Source organism: Acanthopagrus latus, chromosome 5, assembly GCF_904848185.1.
Source record: "Acanthopagrus latus isolate v.2019 chromosome 5, fAcaLat1.1, whole genome shotgun sequence".
Classification (NCBI taxonomy): domain Eukaryota; kingdom Metazoa; phylum Chordata; class Actinopteri; order Spariformes; family Sparidae; genus Acanthopagrus; species Acanthopagrus latus.
In genome coordinates, this window is record NC_051043.1 from 9911119 (window position 1) to 9936716 (window position 25598).

General features: G+C 46.2%; 1 protein-coding gene across 9 annotated transcripts in view; it reads left to right on the forward strand.

Annotated features, from left to right (window-relative positions):
• Positions 1–25598, forward strand: part of mef2cb (myocyte enhancer factor 2cb) — a 70659-nt gene that overhangs the window by 14902 nt on the left and 30159 nt on the right. For all 9 annotated transcript variants that reach the window (XM_037098103.1, XM_037098111.1, XM_037098105.1 and 6 more), the window contains one exon: positions 17571–17793. In XM_037098103.1, the coding sequence (XP_036953998.1) occupies positions 17740–17793 (54 nt within the window). In that variant the 5' untranslated portion in view covers positions 17571–17739. The remainder of the gene's footprint in view (positions 1–17570; positions 17794–25598) is intronic.

Genomic DNA, 25598 nt, shown 5'->3' on the forward strand with positions numbered 1-25598 from the left:
CTCTGTATGCTGTAAGTGGATGGGGGTGTGTGGGGTTTGTTCACTGGGGTGTTAAAGATCACAGAGGAATATATCAGCCTTTGATGTTTAATTGTATTGTAAAACACACTTTAGAATATTTCTGCATAAAGTAGACTTCTGGCTGTGCTGTGCTTTGTGTTTGCTGTTTCTTTGTGTGTTTGTCTGTCAGTATGTGGTGTGTGTCTGGGAGGTATCTGCGTGCACGCGAACGCGTGTGCGTTCAAGTTTGTGCCATGTCTCCGTCTGTTTGCGCGTCGGAATGTTTGTGCTTTTGTGTTTTTTTTTTTTTGTCTGAGTTTTGTGAGGTTGTTGCTGGTGTATATTCAAATGAAAACGCGTGTGTTTCTCTTTCTCCTTTATCCTCGCACTGAAGAGGGTCGGATTTGATGTCTTGGATGATGGAGCAGTCTGGAAAACAGTGTCAGTGTGAGCGCCGAAAAGGCAAACTGAGAAGACAGATGCACAGGGAGACAGAGAAAGACACACACGGGGAGAGAAAACGTAGAGTGAGAATGCATTTGAGCTCAGGGCGACTTCAGAATATTTGGCCTTCTGATCGGGTATTCTTCGTTAAACATCGATGCTTTCGTGATGTCTAACACACCGATCTAGATGAAGAGGATGTCCTGCCTTCTTCTTCCGGTTTCCTGTTTCCTGCCCGGCCTGCGGGTCATTATGGCAGCAGCTGCCTGCTGGGTGGTCTGTGCTCAGCAGTGCTGACCACACAATCATATCGTCAGCTGCAGCCCACCTAAAGAGACACCCTAAACACCTCACCATACTTGAGGCCTGCTCCCTGGAATATTTGGACAGAGAGAGAGTCCTGGCAGATGAAGAGGCTGGAGGAGTGCAGGGAGCAGAGGACTTTGAATGATAAGACAAAGAGAAACATTTAGAGTAAAACAGAGGTTGGATTTCTTTGTCCAAACAGTGTATGGTTCAGATCAGGCCGAATGCCTCGGCACTGAGACGTAGAGGTTAAAATAAGAGTTAACACATTACAAATGACTTCATTTACGAGAGCTGCCTTCCTGTGTGATTTTACATTTTTATTTTGGTTGCAGGCAGCCTAGTTTGCACTGAGTGTATTTGAAGTAACTTCTCTCGGTTTAACTCGAATCCAGAATTAAATGGGAATCTTTTTTAAGGGTTCAGTTTAAGGGAGAGGTGATTTGCTGTCTGTGTGTAAATCTAGCCACAGAGGGCATTTTCCTCTTCAAAACACACTACCTGACCTGTGAACAGTGAGGGGCCAGCTTCTTACCCCCTGATATATTTTCAACGAGCAACCCCTCCCCTTTTCATCATCTCCCTCCAGTGTGGCACACATTTGGATCACACCCAGTGCCAGGAAAAAAAAAGAAAAAGAGGTGTGCAGAAGTGGAGAGAGTGAGAAAAAAGAAAAAAAAAAAAAAAGGAAAACGTAGAAATGTTTTCCAGCGGCTGTAATTTATCTTTGTCACGACGGCAACATAGCCGAGTCATTCTGCAACAGAGTCCGGTGAGACGCACAGAGGTAGCTCTGTGCCTTGGCCTCACACAAGCTCACATCCATCTGAAAACCTGCTCACTCCACAATCTGCAGCCACTGCTCCCCATCCACGCCGCTGATGAGCTTCACATTTGCTATCGCGTATTTTTAGCAGATCTTGTGTTCACACTGGATTCAGAGGAATGAGGTCTCTTTTCTTTTTTTTTTTTACCCAGTCAGGCTTTTGTGTGAGGTTGCTCTTGTAATAAAACAGTGTCGCAAACAAATTGCCGGTAGTAGGCGACGCGGTTGGTCAATCCATCTCCCTTTTTTCGCTGCTCTAAGACAGAATATTGGCGTCTTAAATAAGGTATTTGTTTTGTGCCTTAAAGTCTCTTAACATCAGGAGGTTCACTGTTCAGGTCCGGGGGGACCGGGCTGTTGAAAATGCTGTTAACACCATCTAAGTCGAGAAACAGCTCTATAAGAATCCACGCTCAGTGCTCTCCCTCTTCCGCAGAGCGCGCAGCTTAACCAGGCAGTGTCCTGCCAAAGTCCACACCAGTGTTCCTTTCCACTGTCATCTGTGCCATTCCCACACCAAAGGCCAGCCTGTAAAAGAATGCGCAGCACAGGACTGTTGAACACTCGCATTACTTTACTGGCCAAGAAAAGTCATAAAGAAAGCAGGACAAAGAAATAGAATAAAAAAAATTAAAAAATAAACAGGGGGGGGGGGGGACAACTTTTTCAGCTCAAGTGCATGTGAAATTAAACTTAATAACACACAATAACATGCAGCAATGCGAAGCGGCCTGATTTGGGGTTGGGGTGGAGGAGAGGTGAAGCACACACACACACACCCTTTTTTCTCTCATTCTGTCATTTTTTTTTTTCTTTTCTTTTACATTTCTTTCGTCCCGGCTCCTTCTGGCCCCGTGATGTATGGCTTTTTTCCTACAGTGGCTCTTCCAAAGTGCAGCTCGTGATGTCATTAATTTTATTCATACTTTATGGATGCTCTGTCTGGAAAAAAAAAAAAAAGAGAGAGAGAGAGAGAGAAAAGGGACGATATGAGGAAAGAAAGAGAGAGGAAGAGAAAGAGAGCAGCCTAGAGAGAGAGAGAGAGAGAGAGAGAGAGAGAGGAGAGATGGTGTTGCAGAAGGAGATTTTCAGTGCAGTTGCATGTATAATGAATGAGGGGGCACTTTGTTTGAAACTCCAGCCCGGCGCTTCACTTCAAGGTTTGCTGGGCAGAGTGGGGCCTTGTGATCTCACACCAGCCACTCGCTTTATCCTGCCAATAGATGCTTTCACCTGGCACTGTGGTTCGACCCAGTGGAAAAACAAATAACCTTGTGTGTGTATAAAAGAAACACAGGGGGGGAGAGAGAGAGAGAGAGAGAGACAGCACTGACAATGGAACGAGGGGGTTGGGTGGAAAAGGGTGAGGAGCGGGTGAGAGAGGAAAAAGGTGAGTTTGTATAACAGCAGCGGTGCAATGACGCCCAGACGATACTGAGGAGAATACTGGCACCCGGCCCACACTTCCTAAATAGTGCTCTCTACAGAAATAGCTCAGCCTTGATATTGACTTTTGTCTGCCATGCATGTGTGTGTATGTGTGGACGTGCACGCTCCGAGCATGCTCAGTAGGAGGACAGAGATGGTTCCATTGTCTGATGAGGAGTTTTTCGCTTTGTCCGCGTCTGTTGTTAATGGATGTTCTGTTTCTGCTCTTTGTGCGTGAGCGTTAAAGTGCGCGAGCATGAAAAGGAGCGAGCCGCCTTTATTATTTGGGATAAAAATGGCCTCCCGTCGTTATTTTTGGCCCCGCGCTGGACTCACGATTTTATAAATAGCTGGAGGAAGTGCGGGGGATACCTGTCGTGGCTCCAGCCTCCCCTCCAGATCCAGAGTCCCAGTGCCTCCACGTCACATCCATCCACCGCCGGCCCAATCCGGGCCACGGCGGGGCAGCCCCCTCGAGGGGCCGAGCAAACAGGATGGGACTCAAATTGAGGGTGTGAGAAAATCAGTCTCTGGAGTAAAACACAAACAGGCTTGTGGTCCGGCGCGAGCAGCCTAGCCGGCGTTGTCAGATTTCGTAAAGTACGGATTTCTTCCTACAAACACCGAGCGGGCTCAAAGAGAAGTGTCAAGATGGCAACAGAATAGAATGAGCCGCGTTTTTTAGACACTTCGTCTGAGTGTAAGGTCAGAGGGCGGTTTTCGCTCCTCTCTGCCATCTGTATGCCGAGGTGTCTTATTAATTTCATTCCTGCGTCTCAGGCATATGCCATGTGAGGAGCACCGAGAGTGTTAACTTTCTCTCTTTGCCTCACGACCATACACTGTTTGCCTCACATTCTGCTCTCACTTTCCGTACGGCATACTGTGGCTCCACGGTTGTTGAGGGTGGTGAGGGCTTTAGACTGAGGAGCTCTCGGATAAAAGCTCGCGTGAACAAACCGTCGCTGTACTCATAATAACGATAGGTTTGGGGAGTGGAATTGACTTGTTACGGCCCGCATTTCTGCACACACGTCTGACAATTCTTTATTTTTGCAAAAGGTTCAGATGATCCAGTCTCAAATTAATATTTAACGACGACATTATGTTAATTCACGTCATCCTTTGCTGAGCATCATATTCCCTCGAAACCAGCTAATTATTTGGTCTGGGATCCACATTGTTATCCTGAGATGCTCTTTTATCAGTTTTACTGTCATCCAGCACAAGTGGCTGAGTCTGTCTAGTAGTAAGGGGAAAAACAGTACATGTTGAGCTGGTAATTCTCTTAAACATGAGCATCGTTCCTGTTGTATCCTTGCCTGAGATATTGTTCACTCTCTAAATGAGTGGCACTCTACATCTTGGCCAGTGGCCACTCTTAGTAGGGCCCCCATAATCATATTGGGAGCGGGACAGAAAGAGAGAAACAGAGAGGGAGGACGAAGAGAGAAATCTTTGAAAAGCTTTACTGCCCTTCGTGAACTGTCTCTTTACACGGCAAAAGAGAAATCATTCCTTTTTTTTTTCTTTTTATCGAACAAGCTTTTTTTTTCTCTCCCTAACGCCGTGAAGGGAATTGTGCTGCCTGTTATTAATGTGCTTTTGACAGCTTAATTTGATAAGCGGGCTACTTGTTAAAGAAGCCTTGGATTGTTCTCATAGAAAGAACACGCTTTTTTTTTCCTTTTTTTTCCCTCCCATGTTCTTCAAAATGCTGCCGCACAGTCTGTCGATGACCCAGTTCTGTGAGATGGTCGAAAAACAAGGAAGAGCAGAGCAAAATCCACTGGGAAAAGGAAGGAGAGGAGGCAAGAGGGTAGCGGGAGAGCGAGAGAGAGATAGAGAGAGACGGGATACTATAAGTAAGAAGGGCACTTGTGGGAAGTTGACTCAAATGCTCTTTTTCTTTCTTCTCGCTCCCTCTCGCCTCCTCCTCACTCTTCCTCCTCCTGCACCGAGCAGCCTACCTTCTCGGGCTCCTCTTCCCCTGCAGCCTAATCGGAAGAGAAACGCTGGAAACGATAACGGGGATTAGCTTCCACTGCTCGCCAGCTCCCCTTGGTTAAGTACACGTGTAATGAGTTGTTTATTTGGGATAATGCACAGTAGGCGCAGCAGAAGCCCAGAGCTGCCCTCAGCCTCCCCTCCCTCCCTCCCTCCTCCTCTGCTCGCACAGACACACAAACAGAAATATGTAAGTCAGGTAAACGTATAAGGCGCGCAGTAACGCAGTAACGCAGCAACGCGCTCGTGGAATAGGCCATGTGAACGCCGACATGCGCAGGTATGTGCAAATACATACATTCACACGCTCGACGCTCCTATGAACACACCCACCCATACAAATTCCCACACACAGCTGTGATGCAGGTCACTTGCTGTGCAGGGTTGAGGGGGAGAGAGAAAGCAGGGAGTTGGGTTCAGAGTGTGTGTGTGTGTGTGTGTGTGTGTGTGTGTGGTGGGGGGGTGGTAGGGGGTAATGTTCTCAGGCCTTCCTTGGGTCATAAGGCTAGGGGATTTTTCTCAGGGTGAGGAGAAGGGGAAGAAACTGAACGATATGAGAAAAAATGAAGGGAAGGAACCAAGAAGGGGGGAAAGGGGTATGTTGTGCCCGCTGGTCTGTGCACGTGCTCGACGTCTCTTGTGTGCGCGCGTGCGCCAAGTTTGTGTGTGTGTATGTACATGAAGTGGAAAAAGCTGTTGCCTCGTGGAGGGGACGTGCTCTGCTATCATTAGCTGTGGGAGGGTGGGTGGGGGGAGGAGGAGGGGGCAGGCGAGGTTATGTGAACGGTGCAGCTGTGCGCGCAGCAGAGGGATTTGAGTGGAGGGGGGGAACTCCAGGCAGCCAGGTCCTTCACTGAACCACCAGCTCGCAAAAGCACAGAAGAGAGGAGATGAGAAAGAAAAAAAAAAAAAAATCCAACCGAAACAGCAAGCCCTGTGAACCAAACGCAACTCGCCACCGCCCCCCCTGTCCGACGTCCCTCCATCCCCCACTCCTTCACTCCTCCGCTCCTCCACTCTAGCCTTTTACTTCCCAAATAGGAAAAATAAATAAATAACGATTGATGCCTGATGGAAAGGATAAAAGTGCACGAGAGAGGAAGAGGAGGAAAGAAGAAACAAGTCATGATTTATATATAGCGTAGGGTATGCTTTTTGGGCCATTTGTGGTTTTTATCAGCTATTTTCGTCTCTGATTTCAGTCAGAATATCTTCAGTTTAATAATTAATATATAATAATAATAATAATAATAATAATAATAATAATAATAATAATAATAATAGAAGACTTTATTAGGAATACTGAATTGTTGCTCAAGTTTGCTGCCTTGTTGTTCAGGGGGATTTCCCCTCGACTTGATGTACAATTCCAAAAGCACTCAAATTTGTTTAAAGCTTCCTCCCCGCCTCCCTTGTTTCACTCACTGAAAGAGTCAGAGCCCACGTAGCGACGGATGGCGCGGCGTACGAAGACCCAAACTCGCTTGTCAGCCCCGTGTGATCAGTCGCCATGGAGAGACAAGGCAGAGGTGGCTGAGAGACGACAGAACACAGAATGGCACCGGCGTGCACTGCTAATGCATTCAGCCTGCCACCGTATCCAACAACAAGGCAAAATATCACACAACTGACTTCACAAGATGTTCCTACAACAACAACATCAACAATAACAGACACATAAATGCGCACACACACACGCGCGCGTGCCGACACACAGTTGCACGCAGGCGCGCACACATGCATAAATAACCACGCGCAGCACGTTAAAAACCAACCATGAGGAACAAGAATTTGAAAGCAAACAAACAAGTCAGAATGTAAGCAACTTGTCTGCGACTTTGTGACAGAAAAATAAATGAAAAAAATGAAAAAAACATGTTTTGTTTTATAAGAAAGGGAGCTAAATTGCTGTGTTGCACCAGGTATTCTTTCTTCTTTCTTTCTTTTTTCTTCTTTTTTTTAACTTTTTGTTTTCTGTTTTTTTCCAAGCGCAAAAAAAAACAAAACAAAACAAAGAAGTTCCTGGCAGATTTTTCAGCTCTGCTCTGAACTATGTTAAGCACAATGGCGAGCGCTGGGGCTAAAAATAGAGCACGGTCAAACAGCGGTAGCGCTTTGGCAAGAGGGGTCATCTCCATGTGATACAGTGGCCTTCACTGTAGCCACATATTGAGAGCAGAGGCACTCTGCCAAAGCTTGTAGCTTCACAGCAGTAATTTAATATTTGTTTGTCTCTATTATTTCATCTCCCCCCTCTCTCTCCTTCCCCCGCTCGCTTTTGCTTATGGGGGTTAAGTAACAGTAAGCTTTATCAGATTACTGGGTCTGAGGTCTCTTTCAAAGCTCTCTTTGCCATCTTGATTTTGTGCAGCTGTGCAGACTCTTTAATCATACGCTATCTTTTTTCACTCGCCCTCCCCTCCCCTCCGCCCGTCTTCTCGTCGTCCCTCCTCCCTTAACATATGTTAATTGGCTGCTTTCTGTGACAAATTATGAGCGCTCGCTTTGATGAGGTCGGGTTGTGATGGTGCTGGGAGTGGAGTACAGTGGAACTGCCAGACCCTCGCCGGTTCCCCCCTTAACCACTCCAAAAAGAAGCGCGGCACCCAGCCGATGACTAATGAGAGGCTTGGGCTGGGTCTGGCCCGGCTCTGGCCTCGGTGGGGCCACTCCCCTAAACACAGGCTGATCTGTAGGTACCGTACGCCGCAACACACCCTCCACAATCCATACAACCGTTCGCCTCATGCGCCCCGTGGCCGGCTCTCCTCTGGGAGGGCTGTGAGAGTGGTTCAGATCTGTGTACATAATCTGTCGTTGGAAAAGTTTTCACTGCAGATCTCTCTTTGATTACATTTGTGTTCTTTGTGTTTGAAGGCACCCAAATTTGACTTTAAACAAAGCACAGGAACTTAAGTATAGATGCAATTTGTGTCTCAGGTTTACGTTGTGTGTGTGTCTGTCTGCGGTGATGAGAAAGTGCTCGGAAACATTATACCAGCCCTCCTTAAACAAACACTAACAGTGGAACAGTCTCTGTTTAATGATGCGCAGCGTCAACAGGAAAACAACGCTCAACAATAATCGGCACAATCAGCTTGTGGTAACCAGACAAAAGTGGAGTGAACCTGACATCATCCTAGTAGAGGGTATTTTTTTTTCTTTTTTCTATCTCTGTGTTGGGTGGGGGTGTCATATTCTGACTCCCTCTGTCTCCCTTCAATCTGTCCTGCTGCTGCTCTTTCTCTCCTTTCTGTCTCTCTCCTTCTCTGTCACAGTCCCTCTCTCTCCCTACTCTACGATCTAGGTTACTCGGTTTCCTCGCAGAGCACAGGGACCGGAGGAAGAAAAAAAAAAAAAATAGAAGGTCGAATCTATGAAGGACATCCTTGTTGAAGTGTGCAACCTTCTACTTCTCTGCAAATTACCCACACGCTGTGCATAGACTCAAAGCAGAGCTGTGGCTCTCACTCTCAGCAAGGCTGCGACCATGGCACGCTGTACTGTCGGTGTGTCACAGCAACAGGGGGACGCAGTGATCCTTAGTGTTAATTCTTAACAATTTTTGTAGCTTTTTTTTTTTTTACCTTTTAAGGTAAGTCAGAAAGCATCACCGATGTTCAGCAGCGTCAGTGTTTGCTTGCCATGGTCACAACTTCAAACAAAATAATCAAATAACGTAATAGTATCACTGTGGAATCCAGATTTGCTGATGAGGCGAGACAAGGGAAAATAGTAAATTCCACAACTTCCCCATAGATCTGACTAAGTTTCATCAAACCAAAAAAGGAAATCATTTCATTTGCCTCTTCCTATCAGCAAGTATGCAAAACTTGATGGCCCATAAGCAAGCTTGCATTTCCATACCCGGCAAGCCGACAGACACACACAGCATGCAGGCACGCATGCACGCACACACACACACACACACACACACACACACACACACACACACAAGTGTGCTGAAAAGGGTGACAAAATGAAGCCGGCGAAGAAAAAAAAGGAAGTGCGCCGGCAACTCGTGGTTTGCGTGAGGGTTAGCCATGTTAGCATTAGCCCGCGGGCCTTAATTGAGGCCAGGAGGGAGCATTTAATAATTGCTGTCAGAAGATCAAATTTAATTCTCCTCTCTTCACAGCCACCACTGCTGTAGGGTAGAGTGAAACAAATTGTCATCAGAGATTTCTAAATGAACAAAGCTTTTAATTAGGGTGATTAGAATGCTGTGGCAAAGAGAAAGAGTAAGGGGTGGTGGGGGGGGCGGAGGGATGTGATGAAATCATCAGCGGTTCGTCTTAACCGTGATTTCTGGTGTTGATACAGTGCGGCATGGGGGGGGGGCGGCACTGGAGCCGGGGCACGCGACTACTGGGAAGTTTGCTGTGCTTTAACATGAGTTGTGAGCGTGGCCCACACTGCAATGTAGCCCCGGCTTTGAACACCTCTGACACACACATACACACACCCTCTGCCCTTTCTCCCCCCACTGGAGAACATTGCTAACATCCTGAGACATTGTCATACTCTGCAGGGAACATAATTGGGTGAATATGTCAGTGCTTTGTGTTCTTAGTGACATGACTCCCGGCTGTTCCTGTGGGGGTGGGGTGCACTCATTGAAGGGTTTACACTACAATCCCACTGCTTTGGTTCATTGCTTATTACATTATTGTTTTTTTTTTTTCTTTCTTGTTGCTTGTTTTATGAACATACTAGACAAGCAGGGGGTGACTTATCTGTGCAACTACATGTACACTAGTGAGCATGTGATCATTCATGCGCGCGTGTGTGTGTGTGTGTGTGTGTGTGTGTGTTCCCTTTCTGTTCCCGTCCCTCCAGTGTCAGTAGTCGGTTACACCTGGGTCCTGCGGTGCTCGTGGCATCATGTGCATTGAGACAGTGGTTTGAAAACCCGACCTGTGGCAGGGCTGTGTGAACGACTATAACAACCATTGGAAAGAGAGAGAGAGAGAGAGAGAGAGAGAGAGAGAGAGAGAGAGAGAGAGAGAGAGAGAGACGGAGGGGAAGAAGCGAAAGAAACTGTGGTGTGTGTTGATAAAGTGAAACTTCAGTGTAAAGTTATTTGTGTTTGAACATCAGATGTGTGTATCGCCATCTGCACAACTTCCATATTCAAAGCAATTTCAATACCTCTCCCCTGCCCACCGTCGGTCCATCTCCATCATGCACTGTGTCACCTCCATTATGTCTTTCTTTTCTTTTATCTATCATCTTCTCTGTCCCTCGCCTATACTTGACTGTGTCCATTGCCCCTCCTCGTGCTCATGCCATGGAAAGACTGAACGCACTAAATAGTGATTCATCCCAGCCTTTTCCGGGGCCTGTCCAAATTGTGGCTTGCCTATGCTTCTGCTTTTTTCTTCTCTTCCCCTTTTTTTCTGATACCATTTTTTTTTCCAGCTTGGCACAAGGGTACGCGTGTGGCAAGTTTGTCATGGCGTCCCTCTAAGTTTATTTGTTTATCGCTCATGACTATAAGCTACTGTCACAACACAAAGCTGCCGACAATTGACAGGGAATGCCTTTTTAACCACGACAGCTCCTCTTCCTCCCTATCCCCGTCTGTTTGGCTTCGCCTCGCTTTCATGCGTGCCCTCTTGCTCGTCTGCCGTTGGCCTAGCAGCTGTGGCTTTACAGCCCTTGGCCCCCATTCAAGGGGGGGTGGGTTGCCGCATTGTGTCAAGTCATTTTGTCCTTGGGGGAGTCAGCAATGGGCTATGGAAAGATGGCTCTCACCTGTCTCCGTGCTGGCTCTGACGGATGACTACCCGTCTCCATTGCTGCTCTGATGGCCCAAGGCCCCTGTTTGCTGGTGCTGAGTGAGACATGCAGCTGCCCAAACTGAGGGCAGGGCTCCGTTTCCCTCTACCTCCGTCTCACCACGCACTCACTATCACCTGACACCACCACAGTACAGATGGCAAAACTCATAAACGATATCCAATATCTGGATGTAAAACTGCAAATTAGATTTGACCCAACAATCAGAAACTATTTGTATTTACATGACAAAAAAGCATGTAATATGGAAAATAATACTGACTGTGAAATAGAGCTGCAATCAAACAGGAAGTGAAGCTCAAATGGAAGTTGAGCATTCCTATTCATACACATAGAACATATGAAAGTTTTGTATGATTTTGAACTGCATTTTACATAAAAAAAAAAAAAAGCTGAAACACCATAAGTAATTTAAGGCACATCTTCCGACTTGAATTAATGCTTGTATTTTAATTGCTCTTTCAGTGGAAGTGATTTAATTAACTTTAGAAACGTTGGCAGTGAAAAGTGTACGAAAGTTCTTTTTCTCACTGATATTGAAATCTCATATTGTGCCACTCCAATCACAGAATTTACCCCAAAAAATATGTTTCAATATCATTAATTTATTTAAAAGTTAATGCTATTTATGTTTTGGCAGAATAAACAAATACTTTCAACAGTGTTTTGTAGATATAGTTTTTCAACCCAGTTTTGCCAGCCAGCGTTTTCACAATATGTTTAAAAAAAACAAACAAAAAAAAAAACAAGTTAGGCCAACAAAGGTGATGTTTTACGGAACCCAATGTAAGTAGATAGTTCATCGCCATCGCTGCTGCTGGCGATTTAATTTTGCTTCTCAATTCATGCTCTGTGAACAGAATGATTTAGGGAAGGAAGCACCTTTAGCACCTTCAATTGTCTGTGCCTGCTGATGTCACATCCTTCCTCTGGGCTGTATATGTCTGAGTGGCGTGTGTGTTTCCTGTCTCTCTGTCCTCCAAGACCCTCGGGCAGAGCTGTTGGATTGAAGGATAAGAGGGGCAACAGCGCTGACAGAGTCTCATTAGTATGGAAATCAATTAAAGTTTAAAGTTGAGGTGTAAAGTTTTAAGTTGAGAAACTGGTTGAAATGGCACCAGCAAGGAATTGAGAGTTCATCTTGTAGCTCTTGAGCAGCTACTTATAACAATATACTTTGTTCCACAGTGTCAATCACACTTACGGGAGCTTGGCAGAGTGTATGAAACTTGTGCCAAGCGCAGGCTATTGGCTCACTCTCCTCCTCATCAATAGACAGGTGTCTCGGTTCAAAAGCACATAGAGATTGAAAATAGAATACATGTGAGACTGTCTCTGTCTCACTAATGATCCAGCTAAATCATGAGCTAATAGAGTAAGACAGGTGAAGACATATCCTCCAACACACACATGAGAACACACACGCACACAGACACACACCACAGCTTCTCAAATTCAAGTTTAGCCTGAACGCTCAGTGGGAAAAAAAAGAAAGAAAGAAAAAAAAAGGAACGAACACATTATAAGATGATCCACCGCTATCACTCTAATCCCCAGATGTACATGTTGCTAATCTCTTTAGCCGCTAACATGTTAAATTAGCCCTAATATCTGCCGAGATTCAGAGCCATAGAGGCCCACCTACGCGTGGGCTACCGCCCAGGTTTAGGTCACTCTTCTCCCTCAGCACTCGAGAGAGATACAGACATTAGAGTGAGGGGGGGGGTGGGGGTGGTGGGGGTTGAGGGAAGTAGCAGTGATAGCCATTCGTCACCCTGCCTATCTCGCTCTGACAGATGGGTAGTGCGCCGTGCCACATAGAGGAGTCACTGCCTGTAATGACATTAGAGGCACAATGAGACCTGATACACATTTCTTCTCTTCCCCATCCTGCCTGGCCATCGACTCGCTCCTTTGCCTGATCCCTTCCCCTCCTCTCACTTCTGCCGCTATATATCTCCATCCATCCTGACAGGAGATAAAGTGCTGTGTACCACAATTTCCAAATAAAGCACAAACACGCGTAAATCCACGCGTAACGCGACGCCGCAAATATAGCCGCATCAAAAAAAAAGGAAGAACCCTCCAAAAATCTACACATCTTAAAAAAAAAAAAAAAATACTTACATTTTCTCGAGGGAAAAAAAAAAGAAATCTTCTACATGACAGGAGCACTGTGAGTGTGTACTGACATTCAGATTGTATTTGGAAAGCCGTATTAAAGCGCTTTTTTTTCGTCCTGCTCTTCGAGGAAATGGGAGTTTATTTAAAAAGAGAGAGCGTTTATTTAATGTACCATACACCTCCTAAAAGGTTTACTTACTGCAGTGTAATATGTTATTTCAAATCCTCACATCCACATTTCCTAGGAGGATAGGGGAGACTGGTGTTATATATATATATTTATTTTTTTCCTCAGGACATATGCTATTACCAAATGTGTTGCAGATGTACCATGAGCCGAAGCTGTGCAGCCGAGGCGGGGTTTCTTGGAAAAACATCGCCAATCCTGTCGTGATAAATCACCTTCCCCAATTTGCCATAAAGCGTAGAATTAGGATTCGAGAACATCTGCATCAGCAGATTTCTGCAGGCGTTTCGTTCACAGAGGTGCTGGTTTCATTCTCTGTCACAATTCTCTGAATGCAGAAATAATCTCAGCGATGAATTGGGTTGCAACTTTTGTTCTTGGAACTGGGGTTCGTGTGCATTTCTCTTCCATTCTCCTCATTCGCACACTAAACTCTGAAGCTGTCTCTCAAAGTGACAAATTAGTCCTGAGCATGAGTCAAGGTAAAGTTCCTCTTTCTGTCAGCCCCCCCACCCCGATTCAAGAGGCGTCGTCTTCGGCGCCTGTCCTCAATAACAAAGCCACATTAACAAGCACTCTGCAGACCGTCTATTAGAATGTGAAAAAGCGCCATGTGCTGTATATTAGTTTTTAGTGACTAAACACTTGGGAGAGAGGCGACCTAGAATCAAGCCTTGTGGTGCACTGAGTGTATATGTTCTCATCGTCCTCTCAGCTCCACTTCTGAGACACAGAGAGAGAGAGAGAGAGAGAGAGAGAGAGAGAGAGAGAGAGAGAGAATGCTCATTAGATCTATGTGCTGAATCGCTGCTCCCTCTCCATCTCTCCCATCCTCCCCCAACCTTCATACCTCTCTCTCTCCCTCTCTCTCTCCGTCCGTCTGCTTAACAGATGGGAGGGTCGTGGATACAGCTCTTCCCCTCCCCCTGGAGAGGCCTGGTGCCTGTTCAAAAAGATCCCTCTTTATGCTTCTCTCCATTCCCCTCTCTTCCCTCCGTTTCTCTGTTTTCTCCTCTCCGTTCTCTCCTTCCCCTTCATTGTCCCAGGACCCAGGACATGAAACAAGCCGAGGAGCAACCGTTGTCTTTCTCCCTGCTTGGTGCCAGCCTGCACTCTGACCCGAGCAGTCTCCCACTCCGGCCTCCTTGCAGTTACCAGGCCGGTGTGAATGCATGCACAACATTAGTCAGGAGATAAAGAAATGCTTTCGTGTGTTCTTCATTCTCTGCAGCTCATTCCCTCTTTCCCTATGCCTTACTTTGGGATTAGCAAATTGGCTTAGCGTGCGCAAGCTTGTTAGTCCTCTCTTCTGTCTCGCTCCGTGTGTCTTCATCTTTCCTCACGTTTCCCTTCTCACCTCGTTTGCCCCCTCAAGGTCAGGTGTCAGTGTCGCTCCCCCGCGAAAAAATTCCTGCTGAGGATTACTGTCCCGCGCCACTTGACAGTGTTCGCCAAGCGCCGTTTGTTTCCCGAATTTTTTCCTCCTATTCCGCCGCTCTCTTTGGCGTCATGAGGCTAAATTGGATTGAGTGATTCAGTGGTAATCTGTTAAGTTAAGTGATGCTCTATCCACCACGAGGGAAGGAGATGGAAGGAGAAGGAAGGGAGCCCGATGAAGAGGTGGGTTCTCAGTTCTCATCCAGGAGCTGCTTGGCACTCATATGGGACGGGGGCGGGTGTGAGGAAAAGTGGGGGGTGATGGCGAGAGGGGGGGGGAGTGGGGACGGAGGAATGGGAACTCGCATCGTTGTGTAGGAGGAGGTAGAGGAGGCAATATTGAGAAGGGATGAGGAGGGGGGGTTTGGCTGAGGCGGGGAGGCACCGACACGGGGCTAAGCGGCAGCAGAGCCTCACCTCAGGGAGTGTTGGCTAGCACTGGGAGCCAAGAGCAGGGATTAAATGTTCAGGACACGGGCTTAGTCTTAGCGTTAATGTTACGTAAGGCCTAAGGTGTTGCCCCAGCGGTTGTTGACATTGAGAGGTTCAGCTCTGCTCAGTGGGCTGTGGGAGGAACGAGGAGAAGGTGGAGGCCAGGAGGCAGGGATCACAGAGGTAACGCCCCCTTGTTTTGGAGCGATGCCCGGGCTGGGTAGTGTTGAGCACAAAGACTGGGAGGGGATGATGCTGTCAGCCTGTGATTGAGGTACGCCGGCTTGATTGATATCCTTGTCTGGCTGTCTTGTGCCAAGCGCCTTAGTGCTGGCTTGTAATCCTAGTTTGTCTGACAACATCCTTCTTTGTTTTCTTCCAGAGGGCAGCTCTTTGTTTTTCTGTCTTTGGATGGGTGTGTTTGCGCAGAGCAATGCTAAAATGTTTTGGATAGCCTCTTTAGAGCTGCCACAGAGTTATTTTAGATCTTGTTATTATTATGATGGTGCAGTCCGGCTGTTGTCCTAACTGCCAAATGATGCATTTGTGTTTGTATCTCATTTCTTCCATAAGTGGGCGTAGCCCAAGCCATCAACTCAGGAAGTTTCTTGTCAAGCATTTCATCATTGTTCATATTGTATTGTCTCACTTTGTTTTCCAGTTTTTGTGTCATAGAAGTTTGTTGGTTTTTTTTGCCAGAGAATAATGTACATAACATCACCAATGTGATGTTGGTCTTTAAAAGCTAAATATAATTTCTTAATCTGTGTTATGTGTGTTGATTCTGAAGGCCCACTTCAATATCTAAACACTACTGCTTGTATAAATCTTGAAGGACTCATGCTGTCAGTACTCATTCTTTATTTTATATTGCAAATGAAAAGATCTACTGTTATGAACTACTGCTAAAGGCCTTGGCCTGTCACTAAGAGCCACAGTATCCCTGGATGTCCCTATTACACGCTTTCATTATCAATGTCCTACTCTCTTGCACAAAGAGGTCAAGTGCATAGCAATGTGCTGCGCTCACCTCAGGGGTTTGGAGCTTTCTTGTGCTTTCTCATGCATGTTACTCAATAAATACATGGATTCAGGTTAGGCGAAGATAAAAAAAAAAAATGAAAAAAAGAAGGGAAAAGGAAGTGCATTACAATGTGCATGTATGTGTGTGGGGAGTGTGCAAAGGAGAGAATATGAGAGAGCGAGGAAGAGCGCAAGGGTGTGTGAGAGAAGAGAGAGAGAGAGAGAGTGATAGAGAGAGAGACTGAGACTGACATGTCTTTTGGTGAAGCGGTGTCGTCTTCCACATCAATGTCTGATGCTTGTGCTGCCAGGTGCCGGAAATCTGGTTCAGAAAGGAGAGAAGAGAGAAGAAGGGGAAAGTAGAGAAAAAAAGGCAGGGTAGATGGAGGATTTTTTTTTTTTTTTTTTATGTGACGGCGCTGACAGCTCCCCTGCATTGCACTGAGCTTAAATAATGGGATGCTCATTTGCATAACGAGGGACGTTATCACCTCTACTGTCAAAAGAAAACACAACAACAGTTCTTCTGCTCCTCCCTGAGATAGATTGGGTTGGCCTACTTTAGCACTCTGGAGAGATGCACTGGAGCTCTGGCTTAGCCAAACTCACAAGAACGCACACACATGTGCACACTGGCGTGCACACACACACATACACACACACACGCGCGCGCATGCACACACGGACACACGGTCGCTCACTCACGCAAACTTTTGGGAGCGCAGCTTTTCTTGTTCGCACATGCAGTCCAGCTCATCAGCTGCTGGCCTGCACTCCTTAAACACGGGCGCGCACGCACACACACACTCTAGTAAACGGACAAGTGCATTTATTCAGATGCTCCTCAGATGCACTCACTGACATGCAACGTCTCCAGCTGGATGAGGTTCATGGTGGAATGTAGATCGATTTGATCTCTGTCTCTATAAAAAAAAAAAAAAAAAACATCTTTTCACCATCTTTCCAAAGATCACTCCTGGCACTGTTTTTTTTTTTTTTGTCTTTTATTCTTTTGTTTTTTTGGGGGCTTTGTTTTACCAGAACATGGCAAGACTTGATCTTGGTTTTTTTTGCATCTGTATTCTATCCTGCAACTCACGCCTGCCATTTTGGAGATGAGCTGCAGATAGAGTAGAAAAAGCTGTGTCTGGCAGTTCCACTGTCAATACAGTGCAGTTCCGTGGGAAGAAACAAAATGTATTTCTCAGTCTGGAGGTAATGTTACAGTGTTGGTGATTAGAGCGTTTAAGTTAGCGGCACTTCCAAAACACTGTCAAACTCTCTGTGAACGAAGCGAGATCCTGACAGCGCTGTCTCCTCTCATAGTCGGTGCCTGGGAAAAAAAAAAAAACGCAAAACTGATTTGCATGATATCGACAGTGAAAAACACAGCGGTTCTCACAACATTGTTGACAGATTCTTTGTCTTTCTTCACCCTCCCTTGTGGCTGCCATGATGCCACTTTTATTATTTTTTTCTCTCAGTATTTTGCCATATTTCATTTCATTTAATGCTCATCCTCTCCTCCCCCTCCCTCATTCTTTTTTCTTGCAGGTACGGATGCTGGAATCTTTGAGTTGATTGGAACAAATAGAAAGCGGAAAAAAAAAGGCAGATAAAGAGAGAGCGGAAGATTGAAGAGAAAGAAGAAGAAGACAGAGGAGAGTGAAGAAAAAGGCATAAAGTTCTTTAGAGAGAGGAGAGAAAGAAAGAGACGGGGACGATGGGGAGGAAAAAGATTCAGATCACGCGGATTATGGATGAACGCAACAGACAGGTAAGTCCCTAGGGGATGGGAGGATGGATGAGTATGAGGGTGGGGAAGAGGAGGGGGTTGGCGGGGGGGAGGAAGGAGAAACACCCCACATAGCCCTCAACAATGAAGGTCTTCTGGGAGTCTGGGCAATATATGAACTGGGCAACAGAGAAGTGTATGTGGGGATATTGCTCTGGGTGGAAGAGTTCCATTGGCTCATAATGGCAGGTTTGTTTCCCCTCAATGTAACAAACCGGCTCGAGGGCACCAGGAGGGTTTTTCCCAAAATGGATTTGCATGAGAACATTTGTAATTCTCAAAAACCATTCTGCATATCGCTGCCCGCTCTGAGGTTCCTGCGGCCTACACACAACTGTAGAACCCTTCACACACCCAGCCTCTCACACCATGCCACCCAGTTTAGCTCGCTGGCAGTGGAATATTACCGGGCAGAGGGTGGGAGCACCGGAGAGCCAGGAGGGGAGAGAACATAAACAAACAACCAAACAGAGATGGGATGGTCTGAAGTGACACACTGGACTGGGCCAACAGGGCGGAGATGAAGGGCTGCCTGGGAGACAAACACTAAATCAGTATTTTTCTTGAGCTAAATCGGTAACAGTCCGACTGCTGTAGCTTTCCTACAGAGATGCGTCCTCATATCAGAGCCCCCGCGTGTAGCAAATGGGCAAATAAGAGTCCGACAAACGTAGCTTGTGCGGGACGGTTTTCCAACAACAGCTGGCACTACTTGAGCAAGACATAATAAATTGTGGAAGGCGTGATTCGAGCAGACACTACCGTCTGTGGCCGGAAATAGACAGAGACAGAGCTCTCTCCCTGCCCTCGAGGCCCACAATTGATCACATCCTGTGGCACAACTGACCACTGACACTTTGTCAGCTTCCTGGCATCCCAATTGGATCCATACGCTGCTAACGTGGCCCCTGGATCACAGGTCAAACGCGCACAAAGACACACACGCACACACACACACACACACCTTGCCGGAACACAGGACGACTTCATTGTTTTCGCCACGTCTTGATCGCCTGACATCCGAAATGATAGACTGTGGCCTTTTTGTCATTTGCAGCTTGACATAAAGAGGCTCAAGGAATTGATTTTCCCAATACTGAAGGGGCTGACTGAAGCAGAGTGTGACCCCTGTTATGACTAATCTCAATGAGTGTAATTGCATGTAACAAGAGGACAGTGAGAGGGCAGTGTGACACCCAGCGTGCTCATCTTCAGTAAGTAAGAAAGATACATGGGAAGGAGGATAAAAACACAGTGAGCTATTGTGACAGTACACATCTATACACTCCGCAGTCTGATTTATGTATTTGTTATCGAGAGAGAGACAGAGAGAGAGAGAGAGAGCAAGGAGGAGGTCACAGAGTTTTAGATGAGGACCGAAGCTATCGTGTTGCAGCAGCACCCACGCTTCCTCCTTACTGTTATCTCAGCCCTTCTCTCTCATCCCACCTTAGACGGGGCCCGCCAGTTGCACCAGGCACTCCGGCTCCTGCGGATAAGGAGGGAAAGAGGGAGACAGGAAGGACACCTGAGGGGAATCGATGCCTGAGATATCCGGGCTTTACTTACAGAGAGAGGAGGAGGGCAGAGAGGAGTGGAGAGGAGAGAGAGAGGGTTCAGGGAAAGGAAAATCAATATATCACTGGATTTTGTTGTTTTGATCTCTAAAATGATAGATTACTTAGCCAGTTGTTTGTTTAAGTCCAATCGCTAACTCCTACTGGCGTGATGTCATGAAAGTCATGCGGAAAACACCACACGCGCAAAGAGCGTCATTCAACCTGCGGCCTAGATAAATGACATCATTGCATTTTGCAAAAGCGGACATCACAAGACAGAGACAGACACAGAAACTTAAAACATTTTCCCTTTAAAAAGAAAAAGAAAAAAAAAACAAAAAACGGAAGCTTTGGATTTGCATATTTTCACTTCCTTTTTGAAGAATGTCCCAGAGCCCGAGCCAAATAAACACCAGAGGAATGTGTATAGTGTTGCTCTCAACCTCACATTCTTTACATGCTTTAACTCTTTAATGTCTCAAAAGTTTTTACAACTCTTAAAGTTCCTCTGAGGTCTTCTGCATTTAACTGATTAATAGTCGGGTTACGATTTGCACAAAATAAACAGTAAGCAGTGACAGTGAGTGTTTGTTTGACATAATGTAAACATCTAACAGCTCATAAAGTTTTAGAGCATGGTGCGACTCCCATTTCAGCCCGAAAATAGCGATCCAGTGTTATTGTCGTATATGCCCCATATGTCTGAACACAGGCTTCATACTGCAGTCCTCTTTGGAGTGGCACCACTCTGTGTGGCTGTCAACGCGACCTTGCCACCTACACGGCTGCCCTGCCTCCCCACCCCTGCCCTCCCTGCAGCAGCGGTATCGTAGTGGGCACAGGGCCTGGCTCTCTCTGGGCGGCCACTTTGGGCTGCCACCCCCAGGCCCAGAAACACTTCCCCAGAGCAGGGGCAGAAGGGCCAGGCCTCCCTGGCGTTGACTGGCTGCCCGGAGCTCTGGACAGTGGGCCGCAGTGTGCGAGCCCTGGCTCCAAGCCCCCCGACCACTCAGACCCTCTCCCAGCCTCGGGCACATGAAAGGGCCCCCTGTGCCATAAACTCATGGGCTGCACACAGAGAGCGGACTCTCTTGCCCCGGCTAGCACACACACGGAGATAGGCACACACACGTACAGTACAAGATACATGCACAGGTGTGTGTGTGTGTGTGTGTGTGTGTGTGTGTGTGTGTGTGTTGAGACCTAGCAGATCATGCACCCAGACACATATTTAGGTGGTATATTTAGTGTCTTGTTCATGCACAGACAAATGCATCCTTGTAAACACATGTACACATCTATAGCACATGTATCTCTCTGGAGTCGGTCTTGGGGATCGACTCATTTACTGCAATTGGCTCTAATTAGTGTTACCTCTCCAGCCAGTTCACTCAGTGGGCTTAATTTAGGATGACTTGTTTGCGCAAATGTGTGTGTGTGTGTGTGTGTGTGTGTGTGTGTGTGTGTGTGTGTACGCATGTGCGTGTTTTTGTGGGACATGTGGTTTCCAAGGGGAAAGGGGACCCGGGGCCAGAGGTTAAACATGGATCAGGTCATCAGTGACAGGAAGTAAAAAAGGACAGGATCTCCCAGCTCCCACAAACAACAGTCGCACTAGCGCACACTTGGCTGGAAGAAGATGAAGACAAAAAAAAAAAAAAAATGCATGTTTTTATGTCTTCCTGCATATGTCGCTTCTCTTCCCTCGCCGTGTTAACTGCCGCGCTGCTCCTGAAATAAAGGGGTCTTTTTGTTTCTACGACAAAGCAGTCTTCTCTCCAATCAACAGCACCGGGGTGAGAAAATGTGCAAGCGAAATTAACAGCAGGAAAATAATGAGGCCCACAGGGTAGCTACTCACCCCTGCACCCCTCCTCTAATTCCCTGTTTCCCACCTTCTACCATCTCCTTCTTTTGCCACAGCGAGTGGCACTCCTCCTCTGTCGCATGCTCAGCACCGAGAGACCTCACCTGAAAAGGGCTCGCGACGCTCTCACTTTTCTCTCGTTCTCATTCTCTTTCGCCTTTCTCGACTTATTTCTTGTTTCCTTCCGTGTTCGCATGTTCCTCACATGGCTCATTTTGCTCTCTCACCTCGCTTTCTAATTTTCACTTGCGAGAAAAGTCTTAATGGATTACATAGCTTCCTCTGTTTTCTTTCCTTTGTGTCTTACAGGGCTCATTAAGTAAACGCCTTATTTTAATTACCATGAGATGTCTGATTCAAAGTGCATTGTCAAAATTGGATTATTAAAAAAATGCCTGTTGCTTGTAAATCTTCTTTAAAAAATTACTTTGATGGACGGACTCAAAATCTGGCGCTCATTTACATCCCATCTCAAGATTAATCTCTTGCTTTTTACAAGTCCAAGCAAATTCTGAGCCGTGCTTGTAAGATTTCAGTGGTAATGGGGCCTTCTCGCAGCCGAAATCACTAAACAATTAGATGCACAGGGACATGCAGTCCGTGTGAAAATCATTTTACAATTGGCTTCTGTTTCTTTTTTGTCCTGGGTGTGTGTGAAAATCAGCGAAAAGTGAAAACAGTGTGCTCTAGGTATAAAATGACAGCTTTTATCTACCTCAAATGAATGACAACAAAAGTTATTTTTGGCATTCCGGACGCTAACGTAATGTAACATCCACTGATTTATTTATGTTTTGTTTGTTTTTTTTTTACAGTAAGTGGGTATATCCTTTTTCCAGTTGCGGTTTTTCAGCTTACACAGGAGATTGCAGAAAAGGAACCTGGCTGGCCGTTATAGCGCTGACCTGAAATGTAATTATAAGCAAGAAGGACAAATCCAAACCGGCTCGTATTTTAACACACCTACAACTAAAACAAAATTGGCTTTAATTAAGACACCACTCAATAAGTTCTGCAGGTTAGCTTGAAACTGCTCAACACGGACACTTTCGATTGAGACACTGAATTAAGTAACGTTTGGAGTCAGCTGCCTCCTGTTCCTACTGTATAATGAAGGCACACTGAAAAAGGATGATAAGTGGGGTTTTGAGGAGAGAGAAGAGCATAGCATATATTAGAGGTGGGACAAAGCCTCTTTTGTCGTAATGCCCCTCTTAACAGCTTCTTTGGCTGTGAGGCAGAGTTCAGGCCCAGGGCTCGGGCTCCTCTTATTCCTTTTGCGTAAGCCTGTGTCTTCCTGCTTGGCCCCTGACAATGGGATAAGTGTTTGTCTCAAGACCAATCGCACTGCTCCGTAGCTGACTGACATTCGTGCGTGTGCGTGCGCTCTCGTGTGTGTGTGTGCGTGCGTGCGTGTGCATGTGTGTCCCCACATGGCCATGTTTGGTTTGCTAACCAGCAGTTTTTGGTGCCCGTCTCTCCACTCCTCCTCTTCCTCCACCTCCTCCTCCCCCAGGGAAGCAGGCAGGAGGTGGGAAGCAGAAGCGAAGCCATTGTGAAGGGGAAGCCACTGGCCTCTTCCTGTTATGAGAGGAAATGCATACAAATGTGCTTCCTGTGCGTCCGCCCCCTCTCTTCTCCCTCATCCTCCTCCCTCCCCTCTTTCTCTCTCCCCTCTCACCCATGTGGCAGAGAATCAGTCCACTATCCCTCCTTTTTTTTGTCCCTCTGTTTAATCCCGGGTGTGTTTTTGTTTGTTTGTTTTTATTTTTTTGTTTTTTTACCAGAAAAGATGGAACTGATTCTCTCAGTTTATTTTGTAACTGATCATCTTCCAACATGAGAATACATATAGTACAAGCCTGTCTCTTCAAACCTTTAATTAAAGTAGAAGAACCATTGACGTCGGCCTTATTTGCATTGAAGTCAAGTTGCAAACAAGTAAAACAAAAATGGACGTGGCATGTATTTTCAATCATTCTGAGAGTTTGGGGCACCAGTGAAAAAGAAACCAAATTACAAGCAAAGGAAGGCAAACAAAAAAAGTAAGAAAGAGAGAAATGAATTAAATTAGTTGAATAAAAAAATACAAAAGAGAGAGATCGACACTGAAATGTGACAGTAACATATTTAGGTGTTTAACAGTGGGTGTGCATGTGTCTGAATATCTCTTGGGATGGCGTTGTGGAGGAGGATAGGGCTGAGCGATTAAGGCAGCCATACAGCGCACGTTCATGATGCTCACGCTGTACCAAAGCAAATGAGAGTAGTGCTCGGTAACTGTGAGTGTATATAGGCATTTGTGTGTTTAACTGTAACTACATATGGGATGACAGGAAGCTGTGTTTCGGTCCCCTCCACGATGGCAAAGTCATCTCGAAGGATAGTCGTACGGCGCATCTTATTCTCTCCTCGAGCTCCTCCACAATTGAGTAATCTCAAAGAAGGTTAGGCCGTTGTTGTGAAAAGTGCATTGACAGTTTCCAAGGTTTCCGAGAACAAAAATTCAAGGCAGCTCCGAGACATTCGGGAGGAAAATCTTAAATCTGTTTTTGTTGCGGATGCAGAGCGAGAATGCGCTGGATGAGAATGTTTAACCTCTAACCGCTTCACGACAGTACGCAGAGACTGTCCTAGAAACACACAATGACAGTTTAAAAGTTGTGTTTCTCATTATTCCCTGACAGTCCACAACTTTTTTTCTGTGCGTGCGCACGTGTGTGTGTGTGTGTGTGTGTGTGTGTGTGTGTGTGTGTGTGTGTGTGAAAATGAGTTTCACACGGTTACCAATTTACTGTGAAACGGCAGTAGGGCTCACAGTTGCACAACGTACACTGGCGCCTTTCAACAGAACACGCAGTAGCAAATGTGCTGTAACGTCATGCTCCGTGTTATTAACATAGCGGTGTGTCTAACAGCACCCACTGACTGAGGAAACAAAAGTTACACCCACACTGACATACGGGTGGTTTACAATGTTTGTTGTTTTTTTTTTTTTTTGCTTTTGGTTTAACAACAAAGATAGAGGCCTCATTCAAAGAAAAAGAAAAGTATATAAATAAATAAAAGTATGAATTAGATATTGGATACACAGTACATAACAAAGATTTTTTTTTTGCACACTCATCTTAACTGCAATTTTAGAATAATGGCTCACAGTACAACTTAGTTCCATGATCATAGTAATTCATTATTTCATTAAAACAGGCTGCAGGCTTTCCACGAATGGACAGCTATCTGTAAGTATTTGTAGATCAGGTGTGTCATCCGAAGCATCTGTTCTGAGCGCGGAGCAGTCGATCCGCCGCACTTCCCTCCAGCTGCTGTGTGGGCCGAAGAGAGACGTTCCAAGAGGAACAGAGGCGAGGCAAGCGGTGACATCACCGGCTTGAGCGTCGATGGGCTAAAGGTGTCACATGACGGCATCATGTGAGGCCGTGCAGTCACGACAGAGTCACCTGCAGCAGTGAAACTGAACACCGTCATAAAAATTGCATTGCTGAGATACAGCACATATTAACACATCCCACATGATGTTTGCACCGGTATTTACCGTCAAGACAGCATTTAAGAGCAAGCCAACTGCCTTTTAAAATGTGTGTGTGTGTGTGTGTGTGTGTGTGTGTGTGTGTGTGTGTGTGTGTACTTACCCTGTGTACATGCCTGTGTATTTAGGGCTGTAAGAGATTTGGAGGTAGCAGGTTGTACGTGTCAGATCGAGATGTGTGGGTGTGGTGTGATATTTTATGTAGGTGTTATTGTTTGGTCAGTTGAGGCATTTCATAATCACACTCATTCTCTTCCTGTGGTGTTGTTAAAGTCAGCGTATGTGTGAATTTTAATATGTGGGAGAATGCATGCACAGTTCCTCATTTAAAGTGTGATGCTCGAGACGACTTTGATTGGATTTTGCTTTTTCGTATTCGCAGTAAGAAGTATAAAACGAGTGTCTCCCGAGTGTCTTGCTACCTTACACTGTTGTCTTTGCGTGAGTGTGTGTGTGTGTGTGTGTGTGTGACGATGTCCCAGCCGGTATGTGGACCTCCCCTTTGAGACTAGCAGCTCTGGACCTCTGGGACTCACACCCAGCCCACCGTGTGTGCCACGTGCCACCTTTTGAAACATTAATGGCCCCAGCAGAGTGTGTGACTGAGTGAGTGGGTGATAACGGAGCTGGGCCGGCAGCGAGCTGTGTCCTGCGTTTGCCCCCAGTGCCCCGTGCATCAAAACACCAGGGGAAGACAACACTCTACATGTCCTGTTCCCGAATAGTCCGCTCTGACCTTATGTCCTACAACCCTGTCATCTTATTTACTCGCTCACGTACGATTTGTAAGGTAGCCCCGCTGTTGTTAGGCTGA